Below are 25,080 nucleotides of genomic sequence, written 5' to 3' on the forward strand. Positions count from 1 at the left end.
TGGATTTTGTCGTAATTTACGTTAACAAGGGAACTGGAGTTACGTACATAGATTACCCCGTTCATCTTGTCTCTTCCTAGCACCTGAAACTTGAATTGCCAGCCACCCTTTCGATAGAGGGACCATCGACGGGGCCGAGGACAGAATGGGAAGAGGATAAACGTGCCTATGTAAGCCTCGAACAGTTCAGGTGTATGTGGAAACACTAAAAGGTTTTTCGTCAAGACTCGAAGGGTTTGCAAAAAGAATAGTAAAGTATTGGGTATTGTGAAGTGTAGGAGGTATCCTGTTTGTAAATAAAAAGAGAAGAAAAGGCGAGAGACAACCAACCATCCCAACAAGGAAAGAGAAATAACAGAGAATCATAGTATGGCACAGCTTCAACGTCCTCATTGAGATTGCATATGTTTTGGTCCCGTTTGCCGATGCCCTCCAACACCAAAAGCCAGCCATAAGCAAGAAGTGCTTCCAGAGAAACGACATGACGAAAACAAACTTTGGGCATTTCATCTCATCTTTGTTACATGACTTTGAAAACCTTGAATAAGCTTCAGAACCACCAAAGCGTCAACCCGAATATACCAAAGCCAGGAGGTCGGATAAATGCCATAAATTGTTCACAGGGGGTTGGTCGTCCACCGAACGTCGAGAACGTAAGGGCTGAAAATAATGTTCACTCTCAAGTTTCCTTCATGTATGTGTAGAAGCCCGTCTGCAAGTGTACAACTTTGGTGGATGGTAGGTAGAGAAGATTTGCAAGTAATGATGATATGCGAAAGTCGCCCCCTTCTCGCTTCTTCCGGCCCGCCCATCAGGGAAATCGACTCAAGGCCAACATTCACTATAATGTAAACGCTCCCACAAACAGTTGCTGTCTGAATCAGGGGCAGAGAGGGGCAGAAAAGTAATGGAACATTGGAAGAACATCATTAAAAGCTGAGCAAGGGTCAAAGAAGTGGGGTGTTTCCGGATTTTCGGCCCGTCGTATCCGCATCAATGTGCCATCCAACACACAGCCCATCATCAACCACAGGCAGATCGGGCACTGTTCAAATTCTTCTGCACCCAAGGTGTGCTACCCCAGGCCGTATGCTCCGGCTTCGACAGACCTTGTTGCAAGGTGTTCTGCTTGGCGCTCCGTTGCTGGTCATCCACGTTTCTGGGGAGAGGCAAAGGGTGCTCAGCCTGTGCAAAGTCGTGAAGAACAAGAGAATGGGATTGTCTGTCGGTCGCTGGTCGGGGTTTCCAGTCAAGATACCACGTTGTAGCCAGCTACAACAGGAGTGTATGAGATAGAAGTAGGTCAAATGCTCACAAAAACCGGCGTGCCCATAGTCAGGGCCATGGTTTATCAGGTTATCAGGCAAGGCTGGTCGATCAACATTGGTATGATCTTCAGACCATTCGGTGAGCGCCCTTCCGAAGGCGGGGAGGCGGGCAGATGGTGTGAATGCAGTCCGGACACTTACTGGGCTTGGTTGTGTATGAGCGAGCCCGGATTATTTTTCACGTCTGCTGGCAGTACAGATCAAGAGAATGGCTGTTTTCGTCGCAGGAATAAATTTGATAGTCAATGCAGCCAACGACTTGGACAGCGACTGTTTCAGTCCTGAAAAAAATACATCTTGTACTGGCGTTGCATCCGTGGAGGACCAGATGCACCTGTAGCTTGCTTCGTGCCATGACAGAACACCATAGGTTCAACTGCTGGCGGTTTAACTTTTGGGTGATTGAAAGGTTTGGATGTGGCGAGTTTGATGGGACCGTTTGACCTTTTGTGTCTATGACATCGAGTGTAGTAAAGCGATTCCTCAACCACTCAGGAACGTTCGTCGCCTAACCTCCGCTTCCTTGATAATCTCCGCCGAGAGGCTCAGACTGGGTGAGAGTACGGAATAACGCTCGATCTCCATGACGACATCGTTGATGATCTGGTCGATAACGTCGCGGTGTGAGACCAAGCTCACCAGAATACTGTTTAGTGACGGTGACATAGTGGCACCCATAATCAGAAGTGTCTGCGATACAATCGAGAGTGCCCCTTGCCAAAGGTACGGCATGTGTCCGGCGTGACTGCGGCCTTTTGTTAGATTGAGACGTAATAAAAAGGAAAAGACAGCCAATCAAAACCCGAATATTAACGGGCGAAGACTTACTGTGCACTGATATGCTCCAATTGTCTGATTGAAGCCTCCAGACACTTTGTGCACGCGTCACGCACTGAGGGGTCCAGTATTGCCTGTTCATTGTCGAGGACCGCGAGAATGTATGGCCGGTAAATAATGGTCCGGCAAGCAAAGAAGCGCAACCGCAACACCGTCTGGACAGGATCTGGGAGCATTGTCCGAGTAAACGGAAATTGCAGCGGTAGAGGTAGACTCTCGTACCACTGCGTTAGTTGGAAATCCAACTCGGTCACGATGGGTTCGAGACTCGTTGTAGAGGCCAAGGAGTCCTTGGAGTAAATGAGCTGGCTGACGCGGTTGAGTAGTCGCCGAAGTGCTATTTCGGCGAGGAAATACCACAAATCATCGCGACCAACTGCCTCTTGCTCATCCCCCTCGAAGCCACATGGCAGACCAACATTTTCTTCAAATGCAACAACACCAGAATGCGGAAGGTCCAGCTCGGCGAGGAGGTCGCTCTCGAACAGCAGAGCATTCCAGTAGATCCTTTCACTCAGTTCCCTTTGGTCGACAGGCACTCGGTTCGGCGTCATAAGGAGGAGCTGCAACTTGGTACTTGTTGTGCAGAGAAGGTTCCATGCTTCCAGGGGTCGGACGAGGTAGAATAGGTAAGCGGCAGCTAAAAGGTGGCATTGAGCGGCGAGAACGCTGTTGGAGGTCATCATGCCCGGTAGCAAGGCCCATGCGGCCGTGAAATATTGGAGGCCCGGGGGATCCTCATGTGGCACGATCCTGGATATGCTCCCCCGTAAACTTGCCTGACCGAGAGCCAAGACGAGAAGCACAATACAACTTTCTGGTCCTTCCCTGAAACCGTTCGAGAGGGCGATACGATAGTGGCTCCTCCATGTATAAGGGTTGACACAGGCGTACCAAACGTTGACACGATCGAAATAGGCTTCGATGTAGGCGGAAGTGTTGGAGAGGTCCACACAAGGGGTCTTTGTGAGCGAGTGGAGTGGCTCCCTGGCCATTTCGAGTTGGAGGAGAATTTGTGGGTCGTAAGGTCGTGAGACGAGATCCCGAATCATGGGCCATTGCAACAAATGAAGGGCGGCATTGGTGTGGACCTTGGGCATTGTTGACAAGCTGTTGGTAGCGGTAGCGGACCATGTGCCCAAGCCTCCGCTGGGGATCACCGAGACAAAGCCGGCGGCGTCGGGATTTTGCATCATCAGGTTGTCACCACTCAACCCTGTCCCGTTGCTCATCCCCGGGGAGTTATGGGATAATCCTAGGCCATGGGTATGACCGGTTAGGCCCATGTTTAATTGCAGCAGACTTTCTATCCTGTTGAGGCGTTCGAGGATGAGCTTGTCGCCGGCATCCAGCTTGATACCAGGCTCGCGATATATGCACTCGGCACCCAACTCTGTGCACAGCTTGCATTTTGGTTTTGTGCCGTCACACCGCGACTTCCTCGAGCGGCATACCTCGCACTGTTCAACGAAATGTCAGCGTGTAGATTCACCACACCAGATTTTTCCACTGCGCCAGAGCCCAAACATACCGCAATGGTTGCCCTTCTTCTAGGGTAGTCGACGCCAGCATCCGTATTTCTTCTTTTCAGCGGATTGGTGCTCTCCTCACTAGGAGCCTTGTGAAAGCCATTAGAGACATTGACATGGTCAGGCCGGTTTTCAGACGACTGCGAGAGATTTCGGGCTTTCTGGGCCGATCCAAGAATACCTTCGCGGCTGAAGTTGGGAGCACGGGACGACTTGAGAGTGGAGGGTGACTTGACGGTGTTGACCCCATTGGTAGTGGGTGCAACTTGGGGCGAGGGAATTTCGATTGTGAAGTCTCGATTCGGCAGAGGATATTGCCTTACAACGTTGGGAGCAGCCTGCGCGGCCATGGTCATGCTGCCCACTACCGAGGCGGGAGAGTCGCTGTTGGAAGACGGCGACATGTCGTATGCAAGTGGTCAGGGTCTGCTTGGTAGTCGACCGAAATGGACAGAAGACAGTGATGAAATGTCGACCCTTTGTTTGCCCACAACACCTCAACCAGCCCGAGTCACGACCACTTCAGCATGAACCAGAACACGCTTGAATCGTTATGTTGTTGGCGACTGGTTAAGACGCGACTGTCTGTCAAAGTAGAGTCCCTCAGACATCCACCGTGTGTTTCGATTACCGGAAATGAGGACTGTCGTGTATTAGTGGGCCGTCTCGTGACTAATACCTAGTTGGTATATTCGTTTAGTAGAATGCAGATAGAGGCGCTCTCATGTTCGTAGCAGGGGTGGTGCGGATGTAAGGAGGGTTGGGGGAAGGGTGAAGAAAGGAGTTATCCAGAGCTGTGGGAAAGGTCGGATTCATATCTCGTCGTACGGGACGAGCTTCGCTTGCAGATATGAATGATAGGCAGCAAGTCCATACAACCAAGGTCGAGGTACCCGCGGATCTACTTGGTGACGAGACTGAGCCCTCTTGGGTGTCTCTCTTTGCTCTCTGCAGCGCGGACCCGAGACCCCCGGTGGCTTTGAGTCAAGCCAAGCCGGGCAACTAACTGAGCACCCTATAGGCAGAGAAAGATGGTACGGACCCCTTGACGGACCCCCGCCTAGACGACCCTGTCTGAGCCGGAGCCTTTACTGGCCTAGTGTGGCGGGAATTGGTTACCACCAACCGCAGCCAACCCCTGAGAGCCTTGAAGCCTCGGTAGGTACTACAAGTGTATGTGCTGCGAGGAAGGACGGAAATTGTACGGTGAAACGGGTGGAGGAGGCGAGCAGGTAGGCAGAGGAGGTAGGGGAGTGGATAAAACCAAGGAGTAGAAGCCGGAGGATGGAATGAAAGACAACGAACCTGTGTTGCTGCGTACACTTGAACAACACTGTCACGAACCGAGACTGAGGTTGGAGCAGCTTGGGGTGCACGGCCAAATCCAATGTTGGGATGAGAGATGGAGAAGAAGTTCAGTTGAGATTGAAGCTTGGAGATCGCGCGATGGTTTGAATCATGCCTCTACCTAGTGTAGTTAGTGTCTGGGGGATCGGACGGTGGAGGTGGAGACTGGCTGATGGTGCCGACGGGAGGAAGGTGGAGGAAGGGCGGGGGAGGGGGACTGGATTAGTTAGTACTGGAGTCACTTCGGGCTGGCGATGGACGGGACGGACTCGGTGCTTGCGATCATTACGGTACTGCGTATTACACTCAGAGTGTACGGTATACAATAGCCAAGAACTGAAGAGTTGAGTTGTGTGGAATACGCTAAAAAACTCGCTCGACTGTGCCTCCAAGGTGATGGCGTCTTTACGAATTAAGCAGTTACAATCGCCGGGTTTTGTTGTTCAACCTTGATTGCGAGATCAGTGTGCTCGTCGTAGTTTTGTGCCTAGCCAACCATTATGTGCACAAGTTCTGTGCTTTGGTTGTGTCAGTCCAGATTACCTCTGTTCAAATTGCTTAGTTGGACGTGAAATTGGCACGAGGTTTTGTATCAGTACTTGTCGTATTACACTACACTACACTACACTACACTACACTACACTACAGACACTAACTATCTGGGACCGGATCGACCCGACTTGGAGAATTCGCGTCATCCCAAATTCCCATCCACAAGTGGATACTGATGGACGTGATGATTCTGTAGTCATACGTCATTGTACGCCATCTGACTGGTGATGATGGAAGTAACCTCCTATAGTGTACACTACGGTGATTAATGAGGCGGGCCAACAACAGCATCAATTCCCTTTAGTTTGCGAACCGAAGCAGATGTCGGGAAGAATTAGTGGAAGCGTGGAAGATCAGGGCATGGCCACATCGGGTGGAGTCTCAGAAGTTTGCGGAGAGTAACCGTTAACGTGTGGAGTCAAATACCCTAGAAGGTTGGGGACAACGGGGTCCGCACGTCCGTAAACCCACCTTAGGTAAGCAGTGCGTGCAGTCGCAGCCAGTCACAGTGGCCGTTTCGCACCCCGGATATCCAGCTCTCCAGCAGCCCGACAAACCCCAGGCTCCTTCCCCAGCCCATGAAGGCGGCACGGCCACATGTGCGGGGAATCGACGAAGGAACGGCAGGCACAACGTCTCGCTGGCTTGCTTCAGGTTGAAACAACTAACTTGATAGTGGGAGCAGCCTACCTCTACTTAGCTTGATGTCCTTTTCCACACTGAGCATTATACCCGACTACACATAGTACAAGGTGTCTGGACAGATGCGATCCGGGGAGAGAGACCCACCAGCAAGCTGCCACAGGTAGGGAAGGACCCCGGAGGGAACTTCAAACTCCAACCAACTAACAATTCGACTCAACGTCCTCAACTCGAGTCCATCCGTCATTGTCCCCAACCAGGGGCACCACCGGGGGGGATCACCAAAAACGCTCCGAAGCAGTATCTGCCATGAGCTCCCACTGTCATAAAGGTTGTACAATGGGCCATGATAGAGCTGCGTACCAAATTCCGACAAGAACGACAACACGTAATGACCCAGATAGAGATGCACACATTCGCATAGACACACCACCTCAACCACATGCGTTCGAGCCCACTTCTCGAGGTCGCCATTTAAAACCACATGGAAGTACATAAGGCTTGCCTGAACCCTGCGTGCTGCAATTTAGCATAAATTCGTCAACCGAAGGCGTCGGTCCTGTCGAATCTACCCCACCCGGCCAGCGTGCGTGTCTCGCCCAGAACACCACACCCACCCTTCCGAGCCTCCACTCCTTCCAGAATTTGCTGCCCCATGTTTCAACAGGCTTCTGGGCGTCGACAATTGTACTGTGGTACACAAAGTACGTATATGGAGTAACTCCACTCTTGGCTCCGGTGACTCGTGTTGTCCGTATCCGGGCAGCTAGGACAAGCCTTCCAGCACCCATCTTTCACCCATCCTCCTAGAGCCTGACTGACCTGTCATCAACGGGCACCCGAGACCGGCCAGTATCTCCAAGCTTGGACACAGAAATCAGCTCGCTTGGCTTCATCTCCATACTGTCCTCTCCCGTGTCCACTTTCATTGCTGCTTCGAACGGATGTCAGAGCTTTTCTGCCACCGCAATCATCGTGGTTTAAAGAACCGTTGTTCATCAATCATCAAGAGCCTTGACTTTCCTTTTTGATTAGAGCTTTGTCCCAAACTTAAAACGCAGGGCTTGCCAGACCAATCCTTATCAAGGTAGCCGAAGATTAACAGATTTGAATGTTCCCGAGAGTATAAATGAGGACCACTCTTCCTGCGCAGTATTTGAGGTAAGTACCTACGTCTCTTTAATATCTGGGACTATTTCGAGATATGCATAGTGTGGAAGGGCACATCAACCCGCCGTACGCCTCATTTGGTCTAGAGCTTGACAGCCTATCACCACTTGAGCATTGATTGTAATTGCTGGCGGATTGGTCGCCAAGGGTATTAATAGACCATTTGATATATGTTCACCAGGAAGTACCACTGGGTATGCCATCCGGAGCTTGGTTACCAGAGTTCTATGGATGCGCGTTGGATCTTTGACGTCTGCATACAGCACGGTACCGAAACACACCTCAGAGACGCTCGGTCCGATTACTTGCAACAAGCCCCTTGAATCTACCTCTCTTCATGCGACCGCGGGAAGGCTGAAGATGCTGATATTCGGTTTCTGAATTGCATTTAGCGATTTCAACCCAGCAACCTCAGCTCAATAAAAATGACAGATCAATGACAGATCGATGACAAGTTAATAGGCTCGGACCGAGACGGGAAGAATATCAGGGTTCACTACAAGGAAGGTCCAGTGCCTCAGGGGGGGATGAAGACGAGAGGTAAAAGTGTTGGGAAACATCCGCCCCTTGACTTTAGCTAACAGGCGAGTCCAAGATACAAGAGAGCGGGCTATCTATTCTGAGTAGTAACAGGACAAATCAGGATATACGAGGAAAACCTGTCCAAGAACGGATACAAGCTCGGCCTTCTTATTTTTTTTTTCAGTCAAAAACATAAAAAAAGAGGAAAGCATGTGAGACATGGGTCATGCGTCTCACTGGCTAGGTCTTGCCACCCAGAATATATTAACCGGCACGCATGTCGCAGCGAAGCCACCCACTGCATACTTCCGCAAGTCCGCATGTCTAGACCTCGATGAGTAGCCTGGCAGCCCGGGCTCTGAAAGGAAGCGAGGCCGGACGGGGAACTCGAGATACATCTGTACCGGGACTCCGTACCCGTGACCAGAACGACCTCGGTTAACACGGAATTGTCAAAAGTGCCGTTAGTCGCCGCTCCGAATCATGTAACGGCTTTGCGGAAACAAGCACGTTAAGCCTTCCTTAGGCTAGGCTCGTGTCTAGACATGTTGAGCTATCACAATGCTTACACTTCTTGTTTTCCTCGCTCCGAAAGGAAAATCCCCACGCCTACATTACCTGCACTTCGGTTTCTGAAGACGAAACGGCTCGTCTTCTCCTTGCCAGTGCCCAGGAAGGTCTTGAAGGACGCGGACGTGGATTTACATAATGGGATTTGGACATTCAAGGTTCTCCTTGTTGTTCACCGCTGTTGATGCTCTGCCGAGCATGAGCCGATGACTACCGGAATATTAAACGCAGCATCAGCGCCGTCCCTTGAGGGCCAAGACGGAACAATACTACACGCCGCTGTTACGGGCAGTTCACTTGGGCACATATTATTCTGTAGTCGCTTGGCGCTTGACTTGGGAAATTGATAAGTTCCACTGCGGTGCTCACCTCGCTCAGAAGTAGACACTGGGCTCGATTATACTATTCACCTTGCGTTTTGATACTGATATTTCAGTACCGATTCTGGCCGTCTTCTATTGGACTGTGCCTTGAGGCTAGCCCATTGGGCAGTGATGTTTATAGTTGATTATGGAATTGGACTATATGTAAGTCCATCGTGTCAAGTTCACCAAAGTCCATACTGCCAGTTGGGAAAGTGGCGCTCCCTACATACATGTGCAACTGCAATACTGGAAGGACGGAACAGCAGCCTTGGAATGGAATGAGAGGAATCGCATCTCAGGGTCGCCGCAACCCGTTGAACCAAAGCAGCCATCACTATGTGACCACGGGTGTGTGCGTGGTGTTATACTCCAAGTTCTCGGTGCATCCTCGCTGAACACCCGACAATTTATTTGGTTTTCGAAAACCGTGGCTCTACTGCTACTTTTTCTAAAACTGCTGTCAACTTCCCTTTAGTTATGATTAGCTTTTAACCGGCTCTATTTCCTTTTCACAATCCCTGTTTCTGCCTTCCTTCTAGCGGCGCTCCATTGAATTGGTCTAGAGGTCTAGCGCGAATCACCAAGACAATCTGAAAGTAGCCTCGTAGGTGGCTTCGGAAGGGATGTGTGCATAACCAGCAACAGATCTGGTGAGAATTGCGGCCATTCCTGTTAATACCCAACTTTCACATCCCATTTACGGAGCCACCCATTCGCTAGGGACCTACACTAGATAGTGCACGCACCCGCCTTGAACATCTGGAGCACAAGCGGTGATTTTTGCTAGTGGATGGGCACTTACTGGGGCTCTTCGATAGCCGCCGGATCGGGATATCGATAATTCAAGTGCTGGAATTCATCATTTATCCATGAGCTCATCCTTATCGTACATGGTTATTTCAATGGACGCGTGTTATGGAATGTAGAGGAAGTCGGACAAGTTTTACGCAAGTTCACTGCCTCGGCAAAGAGTGATATGTGCCAAATCACTTGGACACATTCGGTAACGCAAGTCAAGCCAGCAAGCAAGCAAGCAGGCAAGGAGGAACCGGAAGCAAGCACAGAGAACCAGTGGACTCCTAGAGCCGAGCGGAGAATCCTGGTGCGGTATAGAGGCGACACCAGATCTGAACAATAGTGTTCAACATACTTGACGTTGACATTGGCATTGTCATCAATTTGACATGGCATGGCATATCCATATGCAGGTACTCATACACGTGCATACTACCAGACCCTGCTTGCACCCGCATACTCGGACTTTTTGGATGACCTTTAGTCGAATGACACTCATGTCATGCAGGGCCAAATTGAATAGCAATCTCCAGCTGAGATCTGAATATCTATGGTTTTCTGAAATTCGTTTTCCCATTCTCACTATTCAAGTACGCTAGGTAGCATTCTTGGGAAATCCAGCCTGAAAAATATGTGGCATACCTATCTGGGCGCAAGTACGAAACTTTCCTTTTCCCTTACGCAGAGTACCCCCTTCCGCAACGCCATGCTTCTCTCATTCCATTCTTTCCCTTCTTCACGTCTTCAGTGAAAAAGAAAAAAAAAAAAAAATAATCGGCACGGGCATCCCTTTTCGAACCAAAGACCAGTTCACTTCCTGATCTAGGCGCATTTCGTATCCCTGCATAGCGAAGTATCTTGTTAGTAACAGTTCGTGTGTGATGGATGACCCGGGTTATCACCGTTTTGCCCGCACATTCCTGGTCATAGAGGGGACTGGTTTGTATTCCTCGTTACCAGCCTGCCTCTAGGCAGTATGTAGAGATCTCCCTTGCTCTCCAGTCCTCCTCTCCCTCGGAAATAAGTTTGAAAGAATGAACTCACTCCTTGAGCTTGGCAAAGGTGGGCTGTCCACCGAGATGGACAGCGCCGATGAATTCCGTTAGATTTCCAGTTTGAACGTTACGCTTGATGAGCGCAACATGGCCGGAATTTTGCAACGCGGACACGACGAGGGAGCCGTCTTTGCTGAGGGAGAACTGGCGCGGGTTGATACCTCCCGCAGCGAAAATCTGGTGAAGGCTGAGGGTGCCGTCTGCCTCAATGGCGTAGTTGATGATGGAGTCTGACTTGATCCGTCCCGCCGCATTGTCCTCCGGGTCAGGAATATCAAATGTTTTTTCATCGAATCGGGATGATACCAGCAGGAACTTGTTATCGGGCTATTCAAGAGTCACGCGTATCGTGTGAACTGATTAGTACAAAGTTGATTGATCGTAGGAGCGTGAGAATAACTCGAGCTTACCGAAATAACGAGTTCTGAAGCTCTAGTGGTGTTTCCGATACCCGTAGAACCGGGGCCGTGTGTTGGAATGATGAACAACTCTTTACCAAAGTCAAGGTCAAGACCATTGCTGTTATAGGTAACCTTCCACCCAATGATCTCATTGGAGAGCTCAGTGACAACGTAGAAGTAGGTTCCGGAGTCAAGCTTAACGAAAGCACCGTGCCTTGGGCCGGATAGATCGGGTGTCGGAACCGTTTTGGATTCAACATAGCTCAAGGTATTCTTGTCTACCTTGAAGATACGAATGAGATCTGCGCCAAGATCGGGCGCTGCAATGAAGTTCCCGGTAGGGTCCAGAACAACCTCATGAGGATGTGATGTTTTTTGCTGAGGGTCGGAGCCAGGCTTCGGAGAGATTGTGAAAGTACTATTTTGGAGAGCCTTGGGGGCGGCGGGATTCGAGATATCGAACGACTGAAAACCCCCTCCCGCACTACAAAGCGGGAATGTCAGAGACTTGGTTAGCTCACCAAATTAATTCATAACAGAGAATGGGTTGAATGATGGGAGGGCAAAGAGATGGACTAACTAGGCGGCAATAGCCAGTCCCTTGAGATTCTGTCCATAGCGGACGCTGCTCACTGGGCCTCCCAGCGTATCGAGCTTGTTGATCAGCGTGAGATTCGTGCCATCTCTGGGGACCTGAAAGTTGTAGAGAGAGCCAGTTATGCTGCTCCAAGCCTCATCGAGGCAGTAAATGTGGTCGCCGACAAATTCCAACCATGAAGGGTTATTGCCACAGATGCCGAGCTGCTTGTTGATGACCTCCAGCTTTCCATCCGCATACTTGATGGTGCTAAGAAATCCAGGATCCGTAGATGTACCCATAGAAGTAGCAAAGATTAGGGTGGCTGACGCGAAAGTGGGCAAGCCAAAGGCGATAGCTCCAGCGGCTAAGGACTTGTACAACATTGTGTGGACCTGTCGATTTCCGGTAGTATGTTAGGGACTGTTTTCGGCGATGGACAGGAGAGGGAAATATGGAGATTATTTTCTTCTAGAGAACTCGTGGGAGGTGGGCTGGATTTATGTAGTTGCAAAACCTCTGGACGAGACGAAAAGACGATACCATTCACTGTCAGTGGGCTTCTGCCGCGCTTAATGGGTCACGATATGGAGAGCCAGAAGCACCATCATGCCCTCGTTAACACCCTTCACGCAACCGGCCCATTTGGAGGAGACTTCCACCTTGAGTCTGATTCGTGACGAATGACCCAGTCCGCCCTTGCGCGCAGCATATCGAGCATATTCTGAATGGGATATGCTATGCCTGTTCCGCATGGCTCACGGTCCTTTGGTAGGTACTGACGAGTTGCGCAAGTTTGCCCGGAATTCAGACCATATCACGCCGCGGTAGGAGCAGCAAGTCTGCAAATGAAGCGCCGTTTGAAGGGCATCCAATGGTGTTTGATGGCTGGCGGTTTCGCAATTTGGCTCTCGGTAAGCCAGGGCCAAGAAATTCATCTTCATGTTGAAGTACATGACGTCCTACGAGTTGGGTTGGTAATCAAGGTTCAAGCGGCGCAACGCTTCGTGTTTTAGCTAGCGTTGGGGGACGGTTTCTTTGACCAACGTCGTCTGTTGTGCGCGGTCGGCGTCATTGTCAGGAGTATGGTTGGCGTATCAGTTGCCCGCAGTTAGTATATAATGGGGCGAGTGTAAGAGGCCTTTGAGGACATGAAGTCGTTCGGAAAGCATGACGAATGGGAAGCACATGCAGGATATGCAGAATTGTGGGGAAGCAAGGGCTGCAAGTGGAAGGCAAGTACAAGTCACAAAGGGCCACTACACTAACATCACCTACCAACCAATCACTGCAATGTCTCCTATAATCCATCCTCCCTCTCCAACGCCGAGTCCCCCAACGCCTTTTAGAATCCAAACATATCCCGACATAAATGTGTCTTTCTGGTGTTAAGTATGGGCCAATTGATTCTCCTGTGTGACATGGAATATGAAAAAAAAAAAAAAAAACTCGAGAGCGATTCACTGTGGTACGCATATCTCCCTACCACCGCAGGACATTCGACCCCTTCCCAGTAAGCGATCCTGGCGTTGCCATTTCAAATCCTCGATGGCCGATATATAAACTACCCATTTAATCAACGCAACAACGGCTGGGGACTATTACCAGCGAACCTAAGTCAAATACCGCCCGGGACACAAATCACACCCGTACTCTATGCTATGACGGGATCGCGAAGTCCATCAAAGGATATAATTATCTGAAGGACACCAATGGCGGCTAAGGACCAGTTGGAACCGCAGCGGCTAGATCCATTTCTTTCTTTCTGTGCTCGCTCCCTCGCAATACCTTCGTCAAACCATGACCGAAATCGCCTCGAAGAATAACTTGACAGTTAGTCGGCCGTCACTTAGCTGCACGCCGCATACCAACTCTCTCTTCCCGCGCGCGTCTATAGAGCGTCATCCATCTCTTGTCGACGGCTCCCTCGAAACAGCCAAACCAAACATCTCCCGACCAAACTATAGACGCCGAACCATGACCTTTATCTATTTTCCCCAAAACACATCAGAATTTTGTAGAGTCACATGCGTGGGCTTCAACAGGCAATTCAGCCATGTCACTTTTCAAGCTTTCGGAATCCTCTCCCGAGGCTGCTTTTTTTTTTTTTTTCTTGTTTTGTTTCTTTTTTTTTTTTTTTGTAACTAGCGGTACTAAAGACCTCGCCGAGCTCTGTTGCTGCATCCATATCCCTCGTCACGTAGTTAAACTTGTGACCAACAGCTGTCTGTCATTTGATATCTGGGCGTATCAATGTTCTTCAAGGATGTGGGAAAAGATGCCTACTACATAAGTACCTATACCTGCGCACCTCCGGAAAACTACCCTTGCTGACTGACATCGAATCAACGGAGGGAAATTCCAAATACCAAAGATCGGCGACCACCGGCCCGAAGCACCGGACCGGTGGCGGTTGTGGAGTGCATTGGTTTCCTCGGTGCTTAGTTCTTGAAGTTTAGGTGCAGTAGTTAGGTTATGAGACCGGAAGCTAGAGGAAGGTGGGAAAGGACGGTGTTGGGAGGCTCCAAAAAGGGCTGCAGAAGTATGTAGAAAGTTGTCTGGTTTTTGTGTAGTCAAGTGAGCGGGATAGAGGCTGTGATCTTTGGTGATGAACAGAAGCAAATCCATGTTCTCCTGGACAAACGACAATATCCTGGGGAAATGGTGCATGGCTGAAAGAGAGCAACATTTGCTGAAAATATACATAATGTGTTAGCATATCGAAATCAGATGCAAGTTCAGTATTAGAAAACGAGGAAGAGCCCAAGTTATGCCCTCCAGAAAAATAAGCATTAATTATTGAACAAACATGGTAGATCGCCAGACTTCCAAACCTCCTTGTTCTTTCCCACACTTCTCAAATGCTTTCCTTATACTCCCCTCTCCTCGTATCATCTCTTCCCTCCACATCTCTCACTCATACATGCTACGACACTTCCATTTCAACCCCAACCACCATACCTCAAGTGGACCCCAAAATCTTACTATACGCGTCCTCCACCTCGCCTGCCAGCTCCAACAACGACACAATAACGATCTGGTGCGTCAAGTTAGGCAACCGGTCGCGGTGCAAGCCGATCCACTCGAGCGGCGGCGTGGCCTCGCCCATATCGCGCAGCTGGGGGGTTTCGATCACGGGCGGCTCAAGCGCCCTGTACTCGTATTTGGACTGGGGGACTTTGACTTCGGCTGTGATCTTGTTGGATTGTCGTCTGTTTTGATCCTTTTCTTTTTGTTTCTCCTGAGAAGCAGATGCGGATGCAGAGAAAGAGGAGGGACCGGCCTCTGCAGAAGTGGATGCTGGTGTCGACGACGATTGTCGTTGGTCTCTTGGCTTCTGCTCTCCATGTTTTTGGGCTGCGATCGCAGTAGCTGTATTGTCTTCAGCCGGACCCTCCGGCACGCCCGTGACGCGGATGGCCGTGACAGGGGGTAACTCTTTGCCCCAAGTGCGCTGGAGCGTTTTGGAGTGATTGGCCCACATGCCGCGGATGAAGCTGATGCGGCTGTAGTTCCAGCCTACTTCGACCTTGCCTTCAAACGCGCTTTTGAAGATGTAGTCAATGGAACGGCTGTCCGGCCGCTGCCACGTCTGCATCACGGCCTCTACTTGGGGCACTTTGAGAATGGTGCCGCCTCGGGAGCCCGTGGCGCTCTGGACTACGTCCTCGACCGAGAGCTCACTCAGCGTCTTTGGAGCACCGCCAGTAGCGCGCACGCCGGCGAGGCCGATGCGAAGCTGGCCTAGTGTCAGACCTAGAATGCTGTGAATTCGGCGGTCCTCGATGCTGGCGGCAAACCGGGCTTGAGCGTTCAGAGCTTCAACCTTGAAAACTTGGCTGTCGGCGAAGGTACCGGGAAAGACACCTAAGTTGAGGGCCTTGAGGGTTACCACGACGTCGGTATCCAGTGAGATGGGTGATTTGGTGAGCGTATCGTCCGCTTCGGAGGCAAGCTTGGATTTCTGATCAAGGCGCTTTATGACCGCTGCTGGCGCCGTGACTGATTTCCTCCTCATGAATCGCTCGATTTCCTTGAGAGAGCTCTCAAAGTTTGCTCTACGCTCTTGAATGAGCCTTTGGAAGGCCTGATACATAGCCACGCCCTGGGCGGCCGAGCTGGTAGTTCCAAAGATCTGGACGGCATTGCCGTCAAAGATAGCGACAAGACGGTCTCCCATTCCTTGTCGGCTGCGCCGTACGTTATACATGAGGAACTCCATGGACGTGATGTCTGCAACTAGGAAAGCCTGGTAGTCGAAAGCAGCCTTGACCCGGAACTGGCTGAATGCCACAGACGCTTGAACAAGAGGTGTCTCGTTCAAGGCCTGTTCTCGTTCAGGCCACTTGATGGAGGTACGTAGCTTGAAATCCCGCAGTGCCACGAAGCCGCTCATCCGGCCTTGACTTTCCATGCCAATCATGTCAAAGCCAAGGCAAAGATTTTGCTCCCAGTCTGATGTCTTTTTGGACGAGATCCAGAAATTGTCAATGGAAAACGTAGATTTGCCCAGGGCCTGACCTAGATCCACACAAATCTTCAGTGCGGTGATAGAGATGGTGGCAGTCCAAGGGAAGGCAGCAGTTGCCGCAACCTGCTGGTAGCGCTGCACGAGATGACCCTGTGAAGTCTCTGTGACCAGCTTGGCCACTGGCGATGACGGCGTCGTTTCTGTAAATTGACGGGGGACCCATATCTCTTGGAAAAGCATAAAGTCTTGAAGTTGCTTTGCGTTGATCGACACCTGCATGGGACTAACCTTGAGAATCGCAGACAGCCCGTTGGTGCCGCTTACATGCTTGCTGTTCATCAGCGACAGAACTATTGAGTCAACGTTAAAGCTTCCGGTCGACTCCCGCGAATAGACGTGTTGGATAGAAGCCTGGAGGTTTGAAAAGGCTCCAGATATTGCAAAGAAGTTGCCTTGGTCAGCCGACCGGACGGTATTGGCGGTAAAGTACACATCGTCAAAACTGGCGGTGGCCGCCACTAGAGCGATAGGCTGACAGCTCAACGAAAATTCCTGCTTCCGGACACGCAGGCCTAGATTGAGCTTCACACGACCCAGCACAGCGGTGGGATCAGCACCGAGAATTCCGTCCTCTTCAGCTGGTTTAGCCTTGGGGGAAGGTGCTGACGGAGGACTGGGAGGGTTGGAACCATCTCCTCGTTCGCTGACCACTGACTTGATGTTGTTGCTCATTTCCACAATCAAAGGCACCACTGAGGGATACAATATGTTGCTAGACGCGTCGATCCTTACTTCAGCAAATAGAGAAGGGTCTTCCCTGCCATCATCGCAATATTCGAGCTTTAAGGCAAGGCCTGGGGACCTGAGGATCGTGACGCTGTTCACCCACTCTTCTTGCCCAAACTGTCCCGACTTCCCAGCCGTGCCAGACTTGCCTAGCCTTGAGGCACTGACTAGATCACTGGGTGTTCTCTTGCCTGTCAAATGCACGACGGCACCCGCAAAATCTGCGTCCACGAGGAGTGACTCAAGCCTCTTGCTGCCCAGAATACTCCTTTTGCGAATTTGCTCTTGTGGTTCGGGCGAGCTTGCTGCTTGTACTGCAGCGGGAGGAGAAGGATTCCAGTTTTGTGAAGCCTGTTGGACATTGTTTACGGACAGACTGATTGACCTGGTTAGATGAGCCGCCGGTAGGATGAAACCCGAAGTAAGTCGAATGTCCAGCGTCTTGCCCACAGCTTGGAAGGCCAGCCGCCGGGTGTCGGACATGGATACGTAGGCAATGTTGAAGATAATCTCCGGCAGCAAAGCAGAGTTCGGAGATCGTAGCCTCCGTTCCTGCTCAAGAGAAACCATTTGGAGCCGTAGGTTTTCGATTGTGAGCCTGGCCGAGTTCCTTGTGCGAGTGCTGAGCTCAATCTTGTCTAACGACAGGACAAGGTCCTCCTTATCAGGGTCCGGGAGTTCTCTTGGGTGGTTATGGTTGACTAGCCAGGCCAGTTGTATGTTGCAGATCTCGAACGTGTATGTGAATGAGGACAGGAAAACATCAACGATGTCCTGGTCTTTCTCTTCCTCCATTTCCAGATCATTGATTGCAATGCGCGGCTTAGACTGGCGGAGCTTTCGCAGATATTCCAATTCTCTGCTTGTATCAAGATCTTTGATCTTGTCCCCCATATAACCAAGGACGTCGACAACTGTTGAGATTGTGTCAGGCGAAAGATTGATATGAAAGGCGTCACTCTTGACGTTGAACAGCCTCTGCTCCTTTCCGCCATCGTCATGCTTTGACGAGGCGGTTATAAGAGCCCCGAAGCCGAGATTTCCACACGATCTCATGGTTTCAGCATCACCCTTCTGGATCTCGAAAGCAACTTCTCGGATGTTGACATGAAACTCGGGATATGCCAGGAGTGGCCCTTGTTGTTCCACTCGATTGGACGTACCAAGGTGGATCTTGTCGAGCTTGAATGCTATATGAGCAAACGGTTCCACCTCCGAATGAAGTGGGCTATTCCCAAACACTCTCAGGCCGGCAAAGGTCAGGTTTATAGCATAGACTAACAACTTTGATTCTTCTTCAGGGGCTCCAGAAGATGAGGCGCGTATGTCAGAGGCAGGATTGCTTCCGGTTATCTCCTTTGCATGTTCCTGGATGGCTTTGGCTTGCTGCTGCAGCTCAGTGATAGCACTCGAAACCTCAGGGCGGTTCAACGCCGACAGAAAACTGTATACTGCTGATGCATCCAGTTCTACCAGCTCCAGAGATGCAAAAACAGTTACCGAATGTTCCCTGTCAGTCGTATGGTTCCTGATCTGCCCGTTTGTCGGTGGAATCTGTAGCAGAGATATCCGTTTTGTAACGTTGTTCATCTTTGTCCTTATCTCATGGGAGTTCTCCTTGATATCAAAGTCAAAGATGATTTCCTTGCCAAAATGCGCCGCCATCGCTCCTCGCGCAACAGTTCCATTGATGGTATATGTCAGTGACCGGAGCAACGGTATGCTGATCGTATATTGGTCCATAAACATAGCAACGTTCACCCTGAAGGCAGAAAGCCGATCAACGATCTTGGGCGCTGGAGCAGAGGGGGCCGAGGAAGAAACCTTTTTGGTGAGCTTGTAAATCTTGGAAACCTCATCTCGTACGACGAGGTCTAAGAGTTCTGTGATATAAACCGGGTCTTGCTTGACAACGAAGCTGAGATGGTGGCTGCTTGCTGTTGCCTTGATGGTATGACTGTCAACCGTTTGTGACTTCTTGAGTTCGTGTGAGACAAAAACGCTTGGTCTTTGTAGGACAAGCTTTGCAACTCCTTCAGAATGACTTCGAAGACTCGAAATTACGGAATCGCAGTTGAAGATCATGTTTGTATCCATTTTCTCCGCTTGCCCAAGCTGCAAGAGTAACGATGCACTCAGCCCACTCCCTATAGAGGATGTCTGCAGGTTGATGGTTTCCAGAGCGATGGACCCATGGCCGATGGCCAACACGCAATGAATGGTATGATCCTCGGTCTTCTGAGTGGAAGGAAGAGAGGCCGTCTTCTGAGCAGTTGATGGTTTGGACTCAAGTTTGTCTACCAGCTCAAGCAGTCTCGTGGCCAGTTCACACAACTCCCAATTCAGGTTTATGGCAGCGTCACTGCAGTTGATATTTAAAATGGTTAACCGCCCTAAGGTTTCGGCATTCCTGGAATTGGATTCGGCGTCGCTTGCCCTTCTTGTGTCAGCTCTGATCGACAGCGCGACGGCCGTAATCTCGTTTTGTTTCGGCCCGGGATCTAGAATAAACTGTATTTGCTTGATCTTGACTACAGCGAGAGTCGGCTTTTCCTTGGTTGGCCCCGGTTCAGTTTCGGCCGGGCCGAAGATCGTGTTCATCAGCGGACTGTCCGAAATGTTGCCCAGATCCCAACTGCGCCATTTCTCAAACGCTGCAATAACTTCTTGTCGTAGGTTGGCCGAAGGGATCTGAGTTTTGTCGAGACACGTATAACCCAGTTGCTCCTTTTCCCATTGGGATTGAACTGCCCACATTTGCCGTAGTCGCATAACGAGTTTCCAGCAATCGAAGGACCTCAGATGTTCAGGCGCAGAACGAAGAATGGCAGAAGGCCGAACCAAAAACCCAGGGTCAGGGGCGCTTTGACTGTTTTCTATGAGCCGCTTGACGAGATTTTTGGGCATATTCTCTTCATAACTTGACTTCTCGTTGAAGAGCCTGCCGAAATTGGAAGCCAGGACGCTTGTGCGGTGTATCAAGGAGGCGAGATAATCAATCTTTTCCGAAGACGTAGAGCTCGTGATCGTGCCTATATCCACGTCCAGGTACGTGATATCGCGAGTCCCCATCGAGATCATGATATTTTCAACCGAAGCTCGAACAGCGGCTGGGGAGTTGAAGGCGTCATGATATCTTTCCGCTGCTGAAGCTTCTATCGATTGTAACCGTAGATGGAACGAGGTGCGTGTCTTCTTGGACTCGGGCTCAAACGCATCTTGCCAGTGTGTTTCTGATCGAGATGCTAATGCGAGTCTGGTTATCGAAAGATTATACTGGTCTTCCTCCTCGCCGGCCGGATCAGAATCAAATGGGTTGGCGAAACGAATGTCGGCCCGCGGTATCTTGATAAGGATGTCTTGGACATGACCTTTCATCTTCTGATCTCTTTGCATACCAAAAATGGCTTTCATAGAGTCTGATTGTATGCTGTCCAAAATATCTTCCGGATCTGAAGGGTGGAGTGATGAGAGCAAAGTGACAACGCGTCGCAGTGCGGTAGGATTGCAGATTGCCTTCACACCCAATGGCATCTCCAGAATAATGCTCGAGTAAGCACAATCCTCCTGGATAGAATCCGGGTCAATATCCCCCAAGTCAAAGGTGAGAGAGTTGCGCTCAGCTTCGCTTCCCTCATCCCTCTCGACGCTCAGTTTTGCCGCATCCTTGAAATTCATCTTCATATTTTCCAAGGGGAAATATGGTGCAAAATACTGGCTCGAAAATGCTACTGTGTTGTGCATGAGATCTTGCCGCTCGGCGTTGTCACCGAAAGTACTGTAATAGCCGGAGTGGCGGGTAGAGGGCGAAATATCTCTAACGTGTCCGCCGCTACCACGAGATTGACGACCATAGGATGCGAACGGCGAAGGGCGATCTGCTTGCTTCACCCTCACGCTCGAGCGTCTCGAGCGAGGTCTGACGACACTGCTCTTGCTTGTGAAAGAAAGGAACGAACTTTTGTGTCGTAGGTTCCTAGATTGCTTAGAGGTTGCGCCTGAATATGTTGTTATCCTGTCAGACTCAATCTCATTCGCCTTGGTAGGGATCGGCATCGGTGGAACGCTCTGAGAAGGAGGATCTACGATGTCTGGGATAAAATCTTCTGGCGCCCCTGAAAGAAGAAGGAACGGCGTTCTTTGGGTCCTTTGGTCCTCCCGACGAATAAATTCTCGCTGCCGTCTCTTCTGGTTCGAGAAGTCATGTTTTCTCCCAATAATAGCCAACGCCACGCTTGTTTCCAAAATCGCGTCAGTTTCGATAGGATGGTTAGCTCGTATTTTGTGTCTTGCGGCATGCTCGGCATTGATGCAAGAGACCTTGACGTTGGGAATCTTGATATTGGCTCGTGTGGAATAATGGGACCGTGCCCAATCGTTGAAATCTACATTGATAGACCCAGTTGAAAGAAGAAAAGCAGCGTCTTCGACATGGAGCCAGATGCCCACCGACTGGACATAGAGACGAAGAAATGTGACGTCGTAAAGGACGATTGAAGAAGCGGAAATCAACGCATTTTCGTCATCATCGAAGGAGAACCCAAAGGCGCTTCCGCCCCTGACCAGCGTCGTCAAAAACTCAGTAGTACACTCGCCGGTAATGGCCCCAACTGAAAGATCCCAGTTGCATAGGTACGTTGGCTCAGCAGGGGGGAGCCCAAAGAGTCGGTGCCCATAGACATGGATGCCATCTATGAACAGTTGTGTGTTGGAGCCAGTGGTACTCTTTGGTGTGTCTAGGCCCGATGAATCTGAACTGCCCAGCGACAGTTGGAGAGGTGCCACCTCCAAGTCCATTTCCATGTAGTAATTTGTGAACCGCAAATCAGCCCCGAAAGAAGCTGTGTCAATCAGAACGTGACGAGTTGAAGAATACAGATTCGCCGGTATCAGAATCTTTGGCTCGTCGCACTTGATGCTTAAGATGACATCTAAATCGCTCGACTTTTTAGGGGGCGGCCTGTTGGTAGGCTCAGCATCGGGGTTCTGATCCTTCAAGCGTAGCATATCCTGATGCTCGTCCAAGGTCTTGAAGTGAACATCCTCGCCAAAGTAATTGTCTTTGATCTTCATAGCGTACCGCACAGTAAAGCCGTAGACACGCGCAAATAGAGATTTCGTACCGAAGTTCAACAAGAGCGTATCTGTGTTTGCTGGCGAGGTTATCGCATGGTAGTGATAGGCGCCATCAACCACCATATTGTCCAGCCGTCCAACTTCCTTGGTGTCCAGGAATGACGCTTGGGTATTCCATGGGGGAACATGAAGGGAAACAGAAGCGGTACTAGCAGTGATATTGAAGGGAATGGCGTTCTTGTTCGGCCTATAGCTGTCAATAGGGATAGTCAATTTAGACCGAAGCGATGGGCTGGCAACGATGAAGTACGTGTTATCGTCTAGGTCGGTAGGGTTGTTGACAATGTTTGCGTCGTTGAGGTTTAGAAACAGTCGGAGGTTTTGCATGTGCAGCTCAACATGGTACTTGAAGGGGGTAAAGACAAGATATTCAGGCGGCGGCCCGCTTGCCCAGTCACCAACTAAATCAGTCAGGAGGAAGACGTGGTCACGCAAGATGAAGAGGTCCAGATCACTGCTGATGATTTTAAAACGCCATTCACGAAGCGCGTTCCAGCCCAACGGAGTAGAAAGATCGCAAGATATCTGTTGCTTCCCTGATTTCCAAAGCAGTTCATGGTTAATGCTGCTTGAGATTTCAGTGCTCGGCAACTCCAGGATGAGCTGGTTTGAAAACCCTGCCGCGCCAGCTACCATATCCATGGTATACGACATAGTCGCGTCTTTGGCAACTTTGATATCAAGCCATCCATACGGTCGTTGATGGATGGTGGCAGGCTGCTCTGACTTCTTGGACCGACCGCGGTGCTTACGTGTCTGAGGTTCGGGTGGGGGCTTAGCGGCAGGCTCTTTGTCCTTCCATTTCCAATTTTTGGACTCCTCCCGTACGGGAACTCGGAGAGTGACTGTGTCTTCGAACTCAACGTAAAAGTTAAACTTGGTGGGAACACGATACGCGCCCACAGGCAATCGTGTTGCCGGAGTTGCATCTTTGCAAAGATTCGGAACAAAAGTGCGCTGGAGATCTGCTCGTTGTCTGTCCGCCCATGGACCATAGTTGATGGAACCCCCTTTGACCGAGAGTTGTATAGACCATGCTGGCGGCTCCTCGCCATTGATGTTCTGTGAGGGCGCTGTCGCTTTTTCGCCTGGGATAGTGTGAGCACGCCGGACTTTGCCTACAACATCCCACAGGATGGTGAGCGTCGCTTCGGGGCTGTCTAAGATGGTCGATACCGCTGCGTATTCCGACAAGGCCCAACCTGGTCTCATACCGCCAATATCGTGGGTCTTGCTATCGAGGTATCGCGACAGCCCTTGCCAGTTGGTTGGATTTGAGGTTGATATATGGCTAGCTGTGGTTCTGATATCCCTCTCTGCATCCAAAGGGAGAGATTCTACAGACCTCTTTCGCCGCAAAGGCACGATGCGACGAAGCCGGTGAAGACCTCCCATCAACCTGCGCACTTGCTGTTTGAGGAAGGGCCTATGATGAACAGAGATGGGATCATGTGTTGCCGTCTGCTTGTCTCGAGTGGCCCTATCTGCCTGGTCCTCCTTATAATCCAAGTTTTCCTTCATTTCGATCACGGGGTGATTGAACTTGAAACGAAAGATTTGACGGTACGGATCTGGGGTTGCTGTTGCTGAAGCATCAACTTCCCCTTCCATGGACTCAGTCTTGACAATCAAGATGGCTTTCGTGTTTTCGTTTCCCATCACCATAGCTGCTTTAGTGCACTCCAACTGCAATGGTAGCATCTGCAAGAACAAAGGGAGCTCATGCGAGAATTGTCCGTCCCGCTCATGCTCCTCCTCGTCCTCAGAATCGGAAGAAGCCATCGTAGACGCGCGCCCAGTGCTGCTATCCCGGATTGGTCGCCCATTCCTATATTGGGTGGCGTTCGATCTCTGCGTCTGTTCCGACTTTCTCAGCGTCTCACGCTTGTTGGACCGGCGCTTTCGTGTGTTGCCCGATTCATGGGTTCCTGCCCCGTCACCTGCCCCGACAGGCTCTGTCCCCGAAGCAGCTGGGACCGCATCCTCCTGTAGATCCGTCAAGCCAGACAGAATCGAATCATAAGCCGGACTACGATTGTAGATGAACCATTCTAGGCCAGACAGGCAAACACTGATGCGGCAAGGAAGTTTGGGTGTCGGCAGCTGTTCAGTGATGGGATCGGCGTCGGAACTGCTGTCGGTCTCGTTATGCCCTCGTGCGTCCTTCGCCGAGATCTTGACGCCCCGTACTCTGCGCAGCCAGTATTTCCATGTTATGTAGCCATTCTGGACCAGTATTGTTTCGTTCGCGCCGTGGTACCGAAGGCCAGTAAAGAACACGCGACCGCCGAGTAGAGAGATCTGGAGAGCCTGGATGTCGATGTAGACTTTGTACTGATGCCAGGTCCATGTCCGCAATGCCCACGACACCAGAGACGCAAAGACTCTGTTAAAATAAAGGAGGGAGAATATTGATAATGCGCCGCATATGATGAGAGATCCCAAGAAAAGGCTGTGAAGTTGGTCCGGCCAGGATTAGCAACAAGCGCAACGCATGACTGTCTGTCCGGTCTGGAGTCACTCACCCATTGAACCCCCCTTGGTCGTCAAAGAAGTTGTTTCGGATGGCCATCGTGTTTGAATATCAAGTCGCCAGACGTAGAGAAGTACTTCGCCGGCCAACATTCAACGTGGATTGGACAGTTTCCGTATGCGCCGTATATTCATGCCACTCTCCATGGTGCCGCTTGAAGCAAATCGAAAGAAGGCAAGATGTTGCGAAGAGGTCGACGTCGTCGCACGTCAACTAAAGAAAACAGAGCGCAGGAGCAAGCGACGACATGTCGAAGTTCACCAACTTCAAGATAGTGGGAGCTGTCACAGGTTCCCTTGACAATCGCAAGTGGTGGTAGAGGTACGTGGTACCTGCTTCCCTTTGCTAGGATGGCGGACGTAGAATTGCAGGTCGCTCCCAATTCCAACCTGAAGTCAATTTTAGGGGCGGGCTCTTGGAATTGGATAGAGCGACTGGAGCTGTGTAGGTAGGCAGACGAAGGT

General features: G+C 50.6%; 3 protein-coding genes across 4 annotated transcripts; all 3 read right to left on the reverse strand.

The window, feature by feature from the left end:
- Positions 1-235: 235 nt before the first annotated feature.
- On the reverse strand, positions 236-5,115 carry clr-1 (cellulose degradation regulator-1). Of its 2 annotated transcripts, XM_011395964.1 has the most exons (4): positions 5,000-5,115; positions 3,697-4,373; positions 2,157-3,625; positions 236-2,073 (listed from the first exon to the last, which is right to left on the reverse strand). In XM_011395964.1, the coding sequence occupies exons 2-4, from the start codon at positions 4,096-4,098 to the stop codon at positions 1,812-1,814; spliced, it is 2,133 nt and encodes a 710-aa protein (XP_011394266.1). In that variant the 5' UTR covers positions 4,099-4,373; positions 5,000-5,115; the 3' UTR covers positions 236-1,811. The 2 variants fall into 2 exon arrangements, with proteins under 2 accessions (XP_011394266.1, XP_011394265.1); XM_011395963.1 differs by lacking the exon at positions 5,000-5,115 and having other exon boundaries at positions 3,697-4,640.
- Positions 5,116-10,191: 5,076 nt separating this feature from the next.
- On the reverse strand, positions 10,192-12,553 carry NCU07703 (hypothetical protein). The gene is made up of 5 exons (XM_957196.2): positions 12,234-12,553; positions 11,694-12,085; positions 11,123-11,597; positions 10,702-11,039; positions 10,192-10,498 (listed from the first exon to the last, which is right to left on the reverse strand). The coding sequence occupies exons 1-5, from the start codon at positions 12,234-12,236 to the stop codon at positions 10,480-10,482; spliced, it is 1,227 nt and encodes a 408-aa protein (XP_962289.2). The 5' UTR covers positions 12,237-12,553; the 3' UTR covers positions 10,192-10,479.
- Positions 12,554-14,409: 1,856 nt separating this feature from the next.
- Positions 14,410-25,048, reverse strand: NCU07702 (hypothetical protein). The gene is made up of 2 exons (XM_957195.2): positions 24,609-25,048; positions 14,410-24,535 (listed from the first exon to the last, which is right to left on the reverse strand). Exons 1-2 carry the CDS (start codon positions 24,653-24,655, stop codon positions 14,653-14,655), a joined length of 9,930 nt encoding a protein of 3,309 aa, XP_962288.2. The 5' UTR covers positions 24,656-25,048; the 3' UTR covers positions 14,410-14,652.
- Positions 25,049-25,080: the final 32 nt, after the last annotated feature.

This window comes from Neurospora crassa, linkage group IV (genome assembly GCF_000182925.2).
Source record: "Neurospora crassa OR74A linkage group IV, whole genome shotgun sequence".
Classification (NCBI taxonomy): domain Eukaryota; kingdom Fungi; phylum Ascomycota; class Sordariomycetes; order Sordariales; family Sordariaceae; genus Neurospora; species Neurospora crassa.